Genomic DNA, 13,932 nt, shown 5'->3' with positions numbered 1-13,932 from the left:
TCTATTAAAATTAATGTTTAGGTCCTCAGTCAGACTAGCTGCATTTCATCATGTGTTCAGTGTCCACAAGTGGATGGAGACCACCGACACGGCCAAAAGCTTTGTTGTTGATCAGCATGGAAAGAGACAGAGGAAGCAGTAAGGAATGAATATCTACGTGGTAAAGGCGGGGTAGAGAGGGATGGGTGTGGGGGGAGCATAATATTGCTACTGCTATTCTTATTCTAATCAAGATGTAGAAACCAAGGTTTGGTGAGGTCAGACAATGAGACCAAGTTCACACACCTGCAAAATGGGAGAACTGAGATTTTAACTCAAGTTTGTCTTTTTCACATGCTGTTTGGGTCGTTTTATGACGGGAATGAGCCAACCCACAGGTAGAAATTAAAGAGAAAAGGCACCCCTGGTGGGAAAGTGAAGTTTTGTGCAAAGGCATAGATGAGCAAGGCTGGCAGAGGACCACAGGCAAACCAGTCTGGCGGGAGAGGCCACGGTTTGCTGAAATCATGTCCTAGGAGAGGTAAGTTGGAACCTGCCTGTCTTGACTAAAAGCCAAGGAGCTAAGAAACTTAGCACTACAAGAGGTTGAGTCTTTATAGGATGGAAGCAGGAGCATGGAGTGGCCAGAACCATGCACTATGAGAAAGCAGCAGTGCTTAGGAACAAGCATCCATGGACAAAGCTAGGGAGACCAGTTAAGGATTAAGGAGACAGAAAGGGATGAATAGGGGTGTGAAGAAAGATCAGCACGGGCCTAGTGATCTTAGATTAAGGCTCGATCCTTTGTGTCACTGGACACTTTCCTTTACTATTGTGGGTTTCTTTTCTCCAACTACATGGCAGGCCCAGATGATCTCTGAGGGTCCCCTTACCAATGACAGTTTATGAGTCTCCAAATGTAAATGACATTAGGCTAAATGAAGCACTAGTTTAAGAAAATTATTTTCCAGTAACAAAACAAGCTAGCTTGTCTTTTATTCGGGGAAGATGATGAGCACGGGGTACAGAGGCAGGATGGACGAACAGTGAGAAAATAATGGGTTTAAAAAATAAAATAATGGACTTGTATTTTTAAAAGTTGTATAGAGTTAGAGGCCGTTGTTTTACACCCCCACCCTCATGATAGCTTTTAAACTGTTTTGACCTATGATCCACAGGTAGGAAATAATAGAAATTACATCAGGTGTCTAGTATTTATACGTGAAAACAAAGGGTTTATGAGACAACAGTTGGCCTTTTTTAAGGGCAATTAGCACTATTTTTTGTTGGATTCTGATAATAATTTGTTGGATTTTCAAAAGCATGTTGCCACCCACTAAATTTGTTTTATAATATATTCATGTGTCAGGACTCAACAAGTTTTTGTAAGTTGGAGGCAATGGCAGGGCGTCCTGTGCAGACATTCAGGAGCGAGCTGGAGAGGCAAACCAGGGCAGGACTCCAGGCTGGAAGAGTTTAAAGAACATTTCACTCGGATCGGAGCGCGGAGCGCGTAGAGAGGAGGAAAACCCTGGAACCGCTAGGTGGGACACTCCCACCGGGATGCTGGAGGAGAGGGCTCTCAGAACGGCTGGGGTCAGCCATTCATCCTGACGCTGCCTTTCCCCAGGCGTTCAGGGAGCTCCCCGGGCATCCTCCGGAGAGGACTACGCGCCCACTCCCTCCATTCATTCCCCTCGCGTGTCGGCGAGCACGGAGCCCGCACGCGCCGGGACCAAGACACTTTCCCCGGCCCCGGGACCGCCGTCGGCAGCAGCGGATCGCGCTCCCCGGTCCGGCCGGCGCGCGCACATTTCACGCGCGCACTCCCAAGCACGCACACACAAAGTTGTGGCCGCCTCCACCGCGGAGCTCCGGTCGGCGGCTGCGGGCCAGCGCACCGCGCTCTCGCCGGGCCCGGCTCGCACGGCCGCTCGGCTCCCCTCGGGCCGCACTCGGCCCCCGCCGACGCCCGGCTCCGTCCTTCGGCTCGGCCTTCCCCGCCTCGCATCCGTGCCATCGGCGCTCGATTGCGCGCGGACTCCCTGGGGCTCTTCCCGGCTCGTTCGCTCGCGCTTGCCCGCCTGCCCGCTCGCGCCCGGCCGCGCCGCCCCGCCCCCGCCCCCTCCCCCTGCTCCTCACGGGCAACTTTTGCCGGCGCCCCCGCCTCACAGCCATGCGGAGCTGAGCTCCGGCCCGGGCCCTGGCCGCCGCAGCCCGCCCCGGCTCCCGCCCTCGCGGACCCGCCCGGCCCTCGGCCTCGGCGCCTTAGCCGCCCCGGGCCGGCCGAGCCCCCCGCGCAGGGCCCGGGCCGCGGCCACGGCGGCGGCGGCGGCGGTGGCGGCGACGCGCCCGCCCGGCCCCCTCCCCCGGCGCCGGCCAAGTGAGGCGGTGATGCGGGCGCTGGCGGCCTGGGCTGAGCCGAGAGCGGAGACACAGGCTCAAGATGGCAGATTCCCACTGAGGCTGAGGGGGCCGAGCTCGCGCGCCGCGTTCCCTTCTCCGTTGCCATGAACCGCGGACACCCCGGCCCCGATGGCCCCCGTGTACGAAGGTAAGGAGCGTCCGGCCCGCGATCCCCTGCTTGCTCGGCCGGTCGCGGCCCCCGCAGCTTTGTTCTGCCCGCGGCCCCTCGCCCGGCAGCCCCCGGCCGCAGCCCCGGGCCCTGGCCGCGGGGGCTCGTGACCCTCCCCGGTGCCCCCATCCCGGGCCCAGACGGGACCGGAGCCGGCCTGGAGCAGGATCTTATTTCCAGGGCAGAGAAGGCGGCTGGGGGGTGTGTGCCGGGTGGGCTGCTGCCCAAAGAAAAGAAATGGGGGCGGCGTGTGGGAAAAGACGAATCCGTGACTGCTTTCTGTTTATTTGTGATAAATGAAGGTGATGCGATCCTCCCCCAGTACCTTTAAATGATCTCCTTCCTACTTGTCTGTTCTCTCTGCTCCCTTTTCCAAACATCTCCACTCCCACCCCACACTCCTTTATTCTTTCCGAGCCTCCGATTTTTTAGGGGGGGGGGGGGGTTGGTGGTGGTGGTGGTGGCGGCGGCTGTGGAATCCGATTGTGAGGGGCCAAGCGGTGAGAGAGGGTAGAGATGAAAAGTCCATTTCAGACCCAGGCAGAACAATGAAATAGGCTCAAAATCTCCCCGCAATTAGCGTGTGGCAGGGAGAATGTAGTTTGGCTTGGGGGGCGAGGGGGGCGAAAGAAGATTTTCTGGCTCGGCCTGGGTGGATCTGTGTGCTGTGCACCTTCACCTGGCGTTGGCTGATTTTTCCCCCCGTTTGACTGTCTTCATAAGAAAGAAAAGGTAAGGCGATACAGCTGCCTCGCACACTCTTTCGGTTCTCTTCAGTCAGTTCCGTCAGCTTGCAGCGAGAAAAATCAAACCCGAATCAACTAAGTTTTTACACTTCTATATGTTTTTGTGTGCTTGTAGTACGGGGGCTTTTCCAACCAAAGTCTGCCTGAATTTTCAGTTATTTCATCGTGAAAATGTTTCTCTCGTGAAATTATTGAAATAGCAGTCTTTTACATACTTTTTTAGCGTGAGTTCATCTGGCTTTCTTTCGGTTTTGTTCAGATATTCGGTGGATGAAATCGCAAATGAGAGGGAAACGGGTTTGCCAGGAACCAAGAGGAGGGGCGAGGGAAGATTGTAATCCTATAAACCCGGGGAACCGTGGGGCCCAGTGAAACTGGGTTCTCATTAATAGTTTTATCTCTGTTAGGAGAGGCTGATTTGAAAAAAAAAAACTTATCTGAAAAGAAAATCTGTTATTAGTTCCAGGGCTCCAAATGAATTAGGTTTCTGCACGGAATAAAGTTACCAGCCTGACTCTGAATAATGAGGCTGTAAATAACCTATGGACTGTAAATATTTTTTTCCAGAGTCTCTTAGAAACAAAGGGGCTGTTTAGAAAGCAACAGAGAAATGTTATTCCAGGGGCTTTCCTCTTTGATTCTGAAGAACACAAGGTCCATTTAACCGTTCCACAAAACAAAACAAAATTTCTGGTCACTCCACCACATAGAATAGGAGCATGCCAATGGGTATGTGAACACCGTAGGAGAGCCCATGTCGGCCATTCATTGTTCGTCTGTTCTAGGGGAGGGGGCTGCAGTCAAAGCTCCCACTGTCTGGAGTGCTAAAATGAAACAGTTTTTTCTTTATTAAGTACCTCCTTGAGACTCCCTCTGCTGGACACTCGGGGTGAGCATTTTAGAAGGAACTTGGCATTGCATTCGCAGCTGTGATAGAGGGCTGCTTTTCTTCTTCCAGGGGCTGGTTAGGTGGTTGGAGTATATTTTGTCAACTTTGTACAAAGCCACCTTAGGGACTGCATTTATCATGTTAATTTCATTTGGAATCCATGAGGAATGTAGGCTACCCCTCCCGGGGGGGGGGGGGGGGAGGCTATGCAAGCCTTAGTATGGTTGGTCCATGACTTTGTTATTTCAGTGGTTATGTCAGATAAGGAATTACAGGTGTGTAAGGTGCTACAGTGTAGGACTGTGGATCTCGGGGGTCTCAGTTCGTAGTTTTATTTCCCAACCCTCCTCTATTCCAGGCAACCTAATTTGCCACCCCTTCCATCCCTGGGTTATCTTGAATCTTGTCTGTGGATTCTCTTAACTGTTGTTTTGTTTGTAGTTTTTTCTTCTCTGGAGCATCTCTGTACCTTTTCCTGGTCTTTTCCTGGTCTTGCTCAGCACTACTCCTCTGCAGCCCAGAACCGCTCAGCCCCAAGCTCAGGCCTGCTCTTTTTGTGAGGGACTGTGAGGCTTGCTGCGAGACAGATAAATGACCTCCACAGTCAAGGACTGTGCTCTGGGGACCTGCATTCACTCACAGTGTGTGTGTCCAAGACTGCCGTGACCTCTCCCTTGACCCGCAGTGACAATCCGTGGATTCAGTGAACCTGATTTTTTTTTTTTAAATCATATCTCAACCAAACCCAGGGACTGTGCATGTGTGAGTGTCGTGCGTGTGTGTGTGTGCTCGCGCGCGCTTATGCATGTGTGTGTCTTAAACGAGCAAGACTTCTTTCTCCTGCAGACTTCTCCGAGAAGAGGGCTTTTGCCCCCTAATAGTTCACATGATTCTTCTCAGAAGTCTAATGACACACGAGACTTTTTAGCTGGAATTTCTCAAATGGAGTGTGACCGGAATACTGAGTGAAGGCTGGAATGTAGAAATTTAGACAGGCATGCTGCTTTTGCAACAAAGCGTATTTGATAATACAAAATAAGTGAAGAAATGTAGTCAGTCTTCTAGGACTTTCTTAAAGAGTAGGGTTATAAGCAGCATGCTAGTTTTCAGTGGCTTGATACTGATCAAGTTAAAATTCTTGTAAAAAAGGGGCTTTATTTTCTTTAGAAGGTTAAACATTTGCCTTGTGATTATATTTCTCCATCAACTTGCTTATCAAGCCCTTTTCAGTATGCAGTGCAAAGGTCAACCACAGGGGTCTGTATCCCTATGGGTTCCCAATTCCAGGTTAACTATGTCACACTTACCTGAGATGTGGCTTGTTGGTGAGCATGGAGGAAACCAAACCTTTCACATTCAGCTTGTAAACACTGAAGTCCCTCATCAGGTGGGCCACCAAACTGAGTCATCTTCCCTCAAAAGAATTTTATGACATATCAACTATAATATCTTGGCCTGTGTTTACATTTTCTGTTTTTAAAGTTAGTAAGTATAGCTGTTGTTTTCCTTGTTGCTACATTTGAATAGTGAAGCAAAACTCATTAGTTTTATTCTTGATACTGGACAGGATGGCAGGACATTCAAATCAGAGAAGCTGGAGTTTGGACCAAGCTTATGACCTTGGTATCTTACTTTTCAAAACTTTTAGCCTTTATTGGGTTGTGTGAGGAACCTGATATTTAGTGGAGTTCCAGCCTAGAGTAGGCATTTTCCTAGTATGTGTTAAATCCCCCTGTCTTCTGAGTTGCTTACAGGGATGACATCCCCAGGGAAAGTGTAACCCACAAATAGTTTAGAAAATCAGTAATAGCAACATTTCAATTCAGTTATTAATCTCCTACTGTTCCTTTTGGGAAGCAGCAACAATAAACTCCCCATAGCCATGGAAGAAAGAACCTTTTTTTTCTCCTCTGTGACCTTTCTAGACTGTCCATGCCTGTCAAGTTTCTGCTGGTTTCAGGTAGAGAATGCCTCTTCCATATTACAAATGTGCACTCAGATCCTAAGACAGACTTTGAGGGGCTGCAGCTGTGTTGCTGGGAAGGCATCCCTAAGAATGAAAGGGAACCTTTGCCCTTAGCAGGGACCCACTACTATACAAGGTGGCAGGCTGGTTGCTTACTGGTTCTTCTTAGAGGAGAGCTCCTACTCAGCCACATGCCAGGGTCTGCCTCACTAGGCATTAAATATGAATTTCTTACCTGGGAGAATTGGAGGCTTTATGTAAATTATAGCTGCTTATATTCTTCATACTTTTTAATTCATGCTCCTTCATTTTTTTCTTCCTTTCTCGCATAGAGATCAGTCTTAAGGATCTACCTTTGAGGTTTGCACGGAACAAAGTAGTGCTGATCAGAGGGTAGGACATTTGTGCATTTTTTATTGTTCTCTGAATGCATGCTTTGCAAGTGCTTTCTGGTAGCCTTAGTATGACGATTCAACCGCTTGGGGTTGCAGTCAAAGGCTGGATTCAGAATAATACTAGCAGACTTTGTGTAACCACTAATAGAGTGTGAACTTGAAAGGCCCAAGCTCATAATAGCTCCATTTCATGTGACAATACCTTGTTGAAGGAGGGGAGAAAAAAACCTAGAAAATTGAAAACCCAGAGTACAGGAAGATCTTTATTTTTTCTTTAAAAGAAACTGAGAATGATAGGGGTTGGTGATGGTGATTCTGACTTAGACTGTGATTTGGGTCATGTACTTTCTACACTCTCTACATGCTGAACTCCCTGTTTGTTCCCTCATTCTGCAGACCAGGGTGCATCTTTCATGCTTTCAGTGAGCAAACATTTACAGAGGCTCTGTGTCCGGGGCCTCGTGGCAGGTTCTGTGTTTGGAGAAATGACAAAGACCTGACCTCTGACCTCTAGGAGTTCAGGAATAGAGGAAGTGAAAGTCAAAATATTTAAAGGTGTACAGACTCACTGGGGAGTGTGTCTGACCCAGATGCAATGGTTGCTTGTTTGTTTGCTTTTGTGTATGTCAGTTCTTACACACTTTTGTTTTCTTACGGTGTAAAGGGAAGACTCTCAACTTCCCTTTTATTTGAAAATGTTTTCTTTAGTTGAACTAAAAGAATTATGTGTGAACTTCAAAGCTTCTCATTACAGATTTCCTTAGAAATTTCTTAAATATTAGCATCTCTTTTGTATAGAATGCTGTTTTCTCTTTCGTTATTTAATTTTCATTGTGTATCCTCATCAACACAAATGCAGTTCTCACGTGCACATGCTGCTGGGGCATTTTTTGTTTTCTACATCTAGAGTTGAAGACCGTGCTGTGCCCCTTCCTGGCTTCATGGGCTCACTTGTGTTCCAGATAGTCATGTGGTGGGCACTCGCTGGCAGGACACAGACGGAGGAGTCGGTCACAGCAGCTTTCGGCAGTCATTTCCCAGGAGCAGGGCTTTCTGGGAAAAGCCTGGCTGTACCCTTATTTTGGGGAACACAGGACCCTGGAGCAACAGTCTCTGAGAAATGATAGTTTGCGTCCCTGCCTTCAGCAGAATCTCCAGGGTCAGGGGTAGGGGGATACACCCTTGTCTGATCATGTATTAGATGACTTTTTTTCTATTCTCCTTATGACCTCTGAGGAAGGGACCCCTCCCCCTTCTCCTCTGTGACCTTTCCAGAGTGTCCATTGTCACTGAGCTTCTGCTCCTTTTAGGTAGAGACTGCCTCTTCCATAGCAACACTTCTGTGCTGCATTACAAATGTGTACACAGATCCTAAGACAGATTCTGAGGGGCTGCAGCTGTGTTCCTGGGAAGGCATCACTAAGAATGAATGCAAACCTTTGCCCTGACTTGAAATCTTCCACTCACTGGTAGCTGTTATCTAGGAAAGAGCATTAGCAGCTCCTTCATTGATCAGTTCTAATATTCCATGAATCTGATGGTCCGGAGATCCCTGGACCTGCTGGAAATCTCGTCTGCTTTCAGTCAAACTTGTTTTCTGTTACTTTTCTCTCTAAAACCTTTCATATACTTGAAGATAACAACCGTACTCTACTTTTTCACCACAGAACTTGTTTCTGTCTCTGAAACATCTCCTTTCTCTGTTTTGAACTTGCTAGTTTCTCTCTACTAAGAAACATGGTGCTAATCAAATCTGAGGGCAATTCTTTAATAATATTCTTATTAGTATGAAAAATACAAGAAAAGGAACTTACTTCCTGGGGCACTCCTGGAGGGCCATCACCTTTGTGTGTACCCCCTGTTGTAGTTGTGCAATTCCTTAACTCTAGTAGGAACTTTATAAACATACGAAGCATGGACTGTTCTGGTTTTTTTAAAAATGAAGTCTTTTATTTGTTTTTATTAAGCTATATATTTTTCTCCGTCCCCTCCCTCCCTCCCCTCCCCTTCTACCCTCTCCCATGGCCCCCATGCTCCCAATTTACTCAGGAGATCTTGTCTTTTTCCAATTCCCATGTAGATTAGATCCATGTATGTCTCTCTTAGGGTTGACTGTTCTTTTTAATGTCATCTAAGCAATACTTTACAGCCGCCCAAGATTCATGACTTGCTAGTACTCACTTGGGTCTTGAGTCTTTTTTATTTTTTTGAGATAGGCTCTCACCATATAGCTCTGCTTGACCTGGAACTCAATAAGTAGACCAGACTAGCTTGAAACTCACAGAGATCCACTTGCCTTTGCTTCCAGAGCACTGGAATTAAAGGTATGTGCCACCATGCCTTCCCGTCCACCCCCTGAATATTTCTTTTTTTTTAATTTATTAATTATTTATTAAAGATTTCTGCCTCCTCCCCGCCACCGCCTCCCATTTCCCCTGAATATTTATTTCTTATACTGTTGTCTGACATCCTCACCCCTACCAAGCTGCCACCTTCTGATCGACTGTCCGTCTGATTCCAGCTCTTGGGGCCTTTCTTAACTGCGTGCTGCAGAGCACACAGAACACAGAGCATATAAAGCATCATAACTTGCACTGCACTTGACTGAAGAAAAGAGTGTACAGTGTCTTTATGTTCTGGTGTAATATTAGTTCACCCAGGTTAGAAAGGACGGTGTGTCAGATTCTTGATAGATTCTGAGTCAGCGAAAGCCATACCTGTTTTACCAGTCAGTGAGCCAGGTGTTTATGAGAGTGGTTACAAGGCCAACTTACAGAGTATCCTCCCTCTTGACAGTCTGGAGCCAGCAGAAAGGACACAGATATAATGGACAGCCATTGCCTCTGGGTCATTTTCAGATGGATGACTCTGTTCTTAAAAAAAAAAAAGTTAGGGAAATCATTACCAAAACAAAACAAAACAAAACAAATTAGCAAACCTTCACAACTGAAAATTAATTTTGTGGTCTCACTTATTTGTGAACATAATACCAAACAGATTTGTAGTGATTTAGGTAGTATTCTGGTTTAACAATTCTTGCCTAACTACTTTTGCTCTAGTACATTCTGATCAATTAAGTGCCATGTTTAAAGAGAATTAAGACGGATTGACTCTTTTGTGTGTGCTAATGTGCAGACATTATAAAATCCTCTGTCACAGAAAGAATGCCATCTAATACATAATAGAACAAGGGCATCCCCTCCCCTGCTGGTTCTGTCCATCTGCAGTGAGAACTCACTGTGAAGCTTCATAATGTGGGCTGAAGAAAGCACTTCTGTACAGTTACACATCACATCTTGATTTAAAAGGCATATCTGTGAAAACTGGGCATTTCCCTCCATACCAATATCTCCTATTCAATCTGTGAAGTATTCTTCAATTATAAAGTGACTTTTCCAAGAGTTTGTCAAAATCCACCATGCCAGTCCTGTGTAGAACTTTGCCATCATACTATTAAAGAAGTCCATTTTTTTTTTTGTGGTCTTTGTACCTACAGCCTGTAAAAAAAAAAAAAAATCACATGATAAAGATTCGGAAAACTGTTTTGTTGCTAGTTGTGGAAGGTTCCCTCAGACCCCCATCCCAAATAAAGAACTTACAGTGCTCTGACAAAAACAAGATTGTAAATTCCTGGGATTCTGCAGAAAGACAGTGAGTTTACCCTCTACATTCTGTGTACCTGCATCCAGTCATTAAGATCCACACCGAGAGCAGGGACTTCAGACAGGAAGGGAATTTCAGGAAACCTGAGTGAAAGGGCACATAAGAATGCATACATGTCGTCAGCTTCAGTCTGGACCGTTTATATCTGCAGCCACAGCCTGGAATGATTACTGCTACTCATTAAGTATGACCTGCACTGTAAGGAAATGATTAATTGATATTCATTATATTCTGCTTACTGAGATGGGGAGGCTTTCTAATGTATTACAGACATGAAAATGCTCAAAATAAAGTTTCATTTGGTTATACCATGACTTATTCTGAAAAGGATTTAAGTTCACATAACGGGTTAAGTTTCTGTAGAGAAGAAAATTAATTTATGTAGATCAGTTTCGTGGATCAGCCTATTTCAAGGGAAGTTGGGTAAATGAAGTAGTCCTTTATAAAGACAACAGAAACAGCCAAAGCTCTTGTGCTGGCTTAACTAGGTGAATGAGCAGAGTGTATAATGGGATTCATTTGCAAAGTAATTTTTGCTTGGCTGGAGTGGTAAGCACAAAATAGACCAGCAGATGAGGACAGTAAGTGTTTTGGATCAGTTGTCAAAGGTTTAAAAGGGGTTCCAATTCAAGAGACATTTTATGGTGTGCAGAAGGGGACTGGTATCAAAATGATACTTGAACCAGGTAATTTTTAGTGGCCTGGATGTAATAGGAGGAGGGAGGGAACTTGGGAGAGCTTGCCAGGGAGCTGGGTACTGTGGTAGGAGGCATGAATACTCTGGAGTTGGGCCGGGCATCTGGGTTGCTTAGGAGTACATTCAGAGAGAGTATTTGTCAGTGGTGTCTGGCCCAGTGGTTCAAGAAGTTTTTGTTCTGTTTTGTTTCCCTCCTGTATCTCTGGCAGGGATCTAAGATCAGGAGACTAGCTGGTTTGGACAAAACATTTTTTTTTCTATTCCTTTAAGAATCTCTATTTTTGTAGGCTCCTTACATTGTACAGGGCCTTCTTGGACCATAGTACAACCTGGTAGGGCCTTCATGAGTTAGTGTTCCACCTCTGACACGTGTCCAGATCATTGAAGAGGCTGCAGAGGCCTCTTACTAGGGAGGCCAAGGTAGGGGTGGGGTGCGGAGAAGCCCCTAACAGCCTAGAATGCTGCGGACAGCTTCACTGGACTGCACTGCTAGGCATAGCCCCAGTGTCTAGGTTCCTAGGATTCACCAGAGCCACAGCCTGTTGTCTCCAACCTATGGGCAGCTACTGACTTCTGGCCTCCTGGGCTGCCTGAAAGCCTGCAGTATTACACAGAGGCCAGCACCTAAAGGGTGTGTTTTTCTTTCTTCTAGGAGAGCAAGGCCACAGTGCCCTCAGCTCTAGAATTTTCAGTTTTCTGTTAGGAACTCATCCCTTATGTTTCCCTGAACAAGTTTGCAGCTTGTCACTATGAGCTTCTTAGTAAAAGCAGAAAATCACAGACAAAGGCCTAGTACAATCATGATTAGTTTCACAGAACCTCAAAGCACTTTTAAGCCATTAAGCAACTTTTAAAACAATTTTGCCTTCCTAAGGTTCAGTTTTGAGTCATTCTTGCCCTTTGACATGGCCACGAACTTGAGACTTGCCACTGCTTTCAGTAACAACACATGGGACTGTGAGTACATTTGCAGTGGTGTTGGTTTTGACCTGGCTTGGAGGAATTTCTGTCCTGCTGAGTGACTTCTGGACACAGACTTTAACACTGATAAAAGCACACCAAAGGACAGGCTTACATTAGCAGGATCCTGGGGCAAGTTCATTACAAGACCCCATTCTGCCTTTCTGGTTGGTGAGTCCAAGCTGCAAACATCCTACCTCCTCTTGGGACCTGGGGTATCCCAAGGATGCCTGATGCGCCTTTGAATACACACTCGCAGACCCTGGAAAGGCTTGAGATCGATCTTCAGATGCCCTGAAGCCCTGGGGATATGGAAAACAGCAGATGCTCAGCCTGTGGATGGGCACACACCTTGACTCCAGGGCCTCTTCAGCCACTGTGTGGGATGGCTAGGCTCTTTGAATCTTGCCGAAAGGGGAAAAGTAGGGGCCTACCTTGCTAGTATGAGGTTACCTTGTGTTTCAAACAATTCAGAAATGAAGACTACTTGAAATATTTTCTTGTTGCACAAATGACAGCTGTTAATTGTGTCACCTCCTATTCTGTTATCATCCTCTCCCCTCCCTTCTTCTATCCATCTCATACTTCCAGTTGCTTTGTAAAACATGGGAGTCATAAAACTGACCCATGGCCTGTGAGTTGGTAAGGTTGCTCCTATAGTCAGCATGTTCCTCCCACCAGTGAAGCTTCATGGAAGACCTAGAAATCTGATAGCGACTCTGTTGTGTAAGTTTTGGCCCCTGGCACCTGGAGCCTCCCCTCCTGCTCATGCTTGACAGCGTCTCTCCTCTCCACTTTAACTGCTTATTATCTACCCACAGGGCCCCTCTGCCTACCTATTTATTTTTCTGACTCTCTGCATCTTGGGCATGTTTGTGCCTTCTAAGGGATGTCATGGAACTCTGCGAAGTGTATCTATGTGAGGCACTATTTTGGAGGACTACCAGTCACCTAGAGGGCTTGCCAAAACTGTGACCCAACCCCTAGAGTTTCTCATTTGTGAAGTCTGTGGTAGGCCTCAGTTGCATTTCCTGTGGAAAGTTATTGTTTTGGAGAAATGCATTCTTTTTTTTAATTTTTTTTTTTTATTGAGAAAAGGAAAAAAAAGTTTCCGCCTCCTCCCAGCCTCCCATTTCCCTCCCCCTCCTCCCACCCTTCTCCCCCTTCCCCCACTCCTCTCCCTCTCCCTCTCCAGTCCAAAGAGCAGTCAGGGTTCCCTGCCCTGTGGAAAGTCCAAGGTCCTCCCCCCTCCGTCCATGTCTAGGAAGGTGAACATCCAAAACTGGCTAGGCTCCCACAAAGCCAGAACATGAAGTAGGATCAAAACCCCATGCCATTGTCCTTGGCTTCTCATCAGCCCCCATTGTCCGCCATGTTCAGAGAGTCCGGTTTTATCCCATGCTTTTTCAGTCACAGTCCAGCTGGCCTTGGTGAGCTCCCAATAGATCAGCCCAACTGTCTCAGTGGGTGGCTGCACCCCTCGTGGTCCTGACTTCCTTGCTCATGGAGAAATGCATTCTTAATGAAGAGCCAGTATGTTTAAAGTCAGATAGCTATTTTGATGAAGCCTTTCTTAGATGTTTGGGGGAGAGACTTGACATTAGCATGACTGGCAGGCCATGAGAAGCTCAGGAATGTGCAAAGGCTGCCTCTGTTCCCTCACAAATCTTCCCGTCTCCTCTGGCAGGTCAGCAAGTGCAGGAGTTACTTCCTCTGGGCCTTCCACAGCCGGCTAGTCTGTAGTGGTGCAGTTTGGCCCTGGGACCCTGGAACAGACTGGGCAGTTATCATTTACACAGTAACATATTATTATTAGCTAACATTTAAGAGCTCTGTTATTTTCTCCCATTTATGGAAGGGGAAATTGAAGCTTAGCAATATTTAATAATGTATTCAAAGCCTTCTGACCAGTCATAGTAGAGCCAGAACTTAAACCTGTATACACCTGACTCCAGCCTGCTCTTGTCTTGACATGCAGGCTGCCCTCCTTCTCACAGCGCTGTTAGAATGGCCCAGACAACACACAACAAGGGCTTAGGATCCTTCTTAAAAAGAGACAACT

The 13,932-nt window shown here is 46.7% G+C and overlaps 1 protein-coding gene across 1 annotated transcript in view; it reads left to right on the top strand.

Annotated features, from left to right (window-relative positions):
* Positions 1-2,285: 2,285 nt before the first annotated feature.
* Positions 2,286-13,932, top strand: part of LOC121435438 (homeodomain-interacting protein kinase 2) — a 194,834-nt gene continuing 183,187 nt past the window's right edge. The window contains exon 1 of the mRNA XM_041634756.1: positions 2,286-2,533. Within this exon, the coding sequence (XP_041490690.1) occupies positions 2,515-2,533 (19 nt within the window). The 5' untranslated portion in view covers positions 2,286-2,514. The remainder of the gene's footprint in view (positions 2,534-13,932) is intronic.

This window comes from Microtus oregoni, unplaced genomic scaffold (assembly GCF_018167655.1).
Source record: "Microtus oregoni isolate MIOR12 unplaced genomic scaffold, Mior012 000046F_ref0000063, whole genome shotgun sequence".
NCBI lineage: Eukaryota > Metazoa > Chordata > Mammalia > Rodentia > Cricetidae > Microtus > Microtus oregoni.
This window is presented reverse-complemented; position numbering and strand designations above follow the sequence as displayed.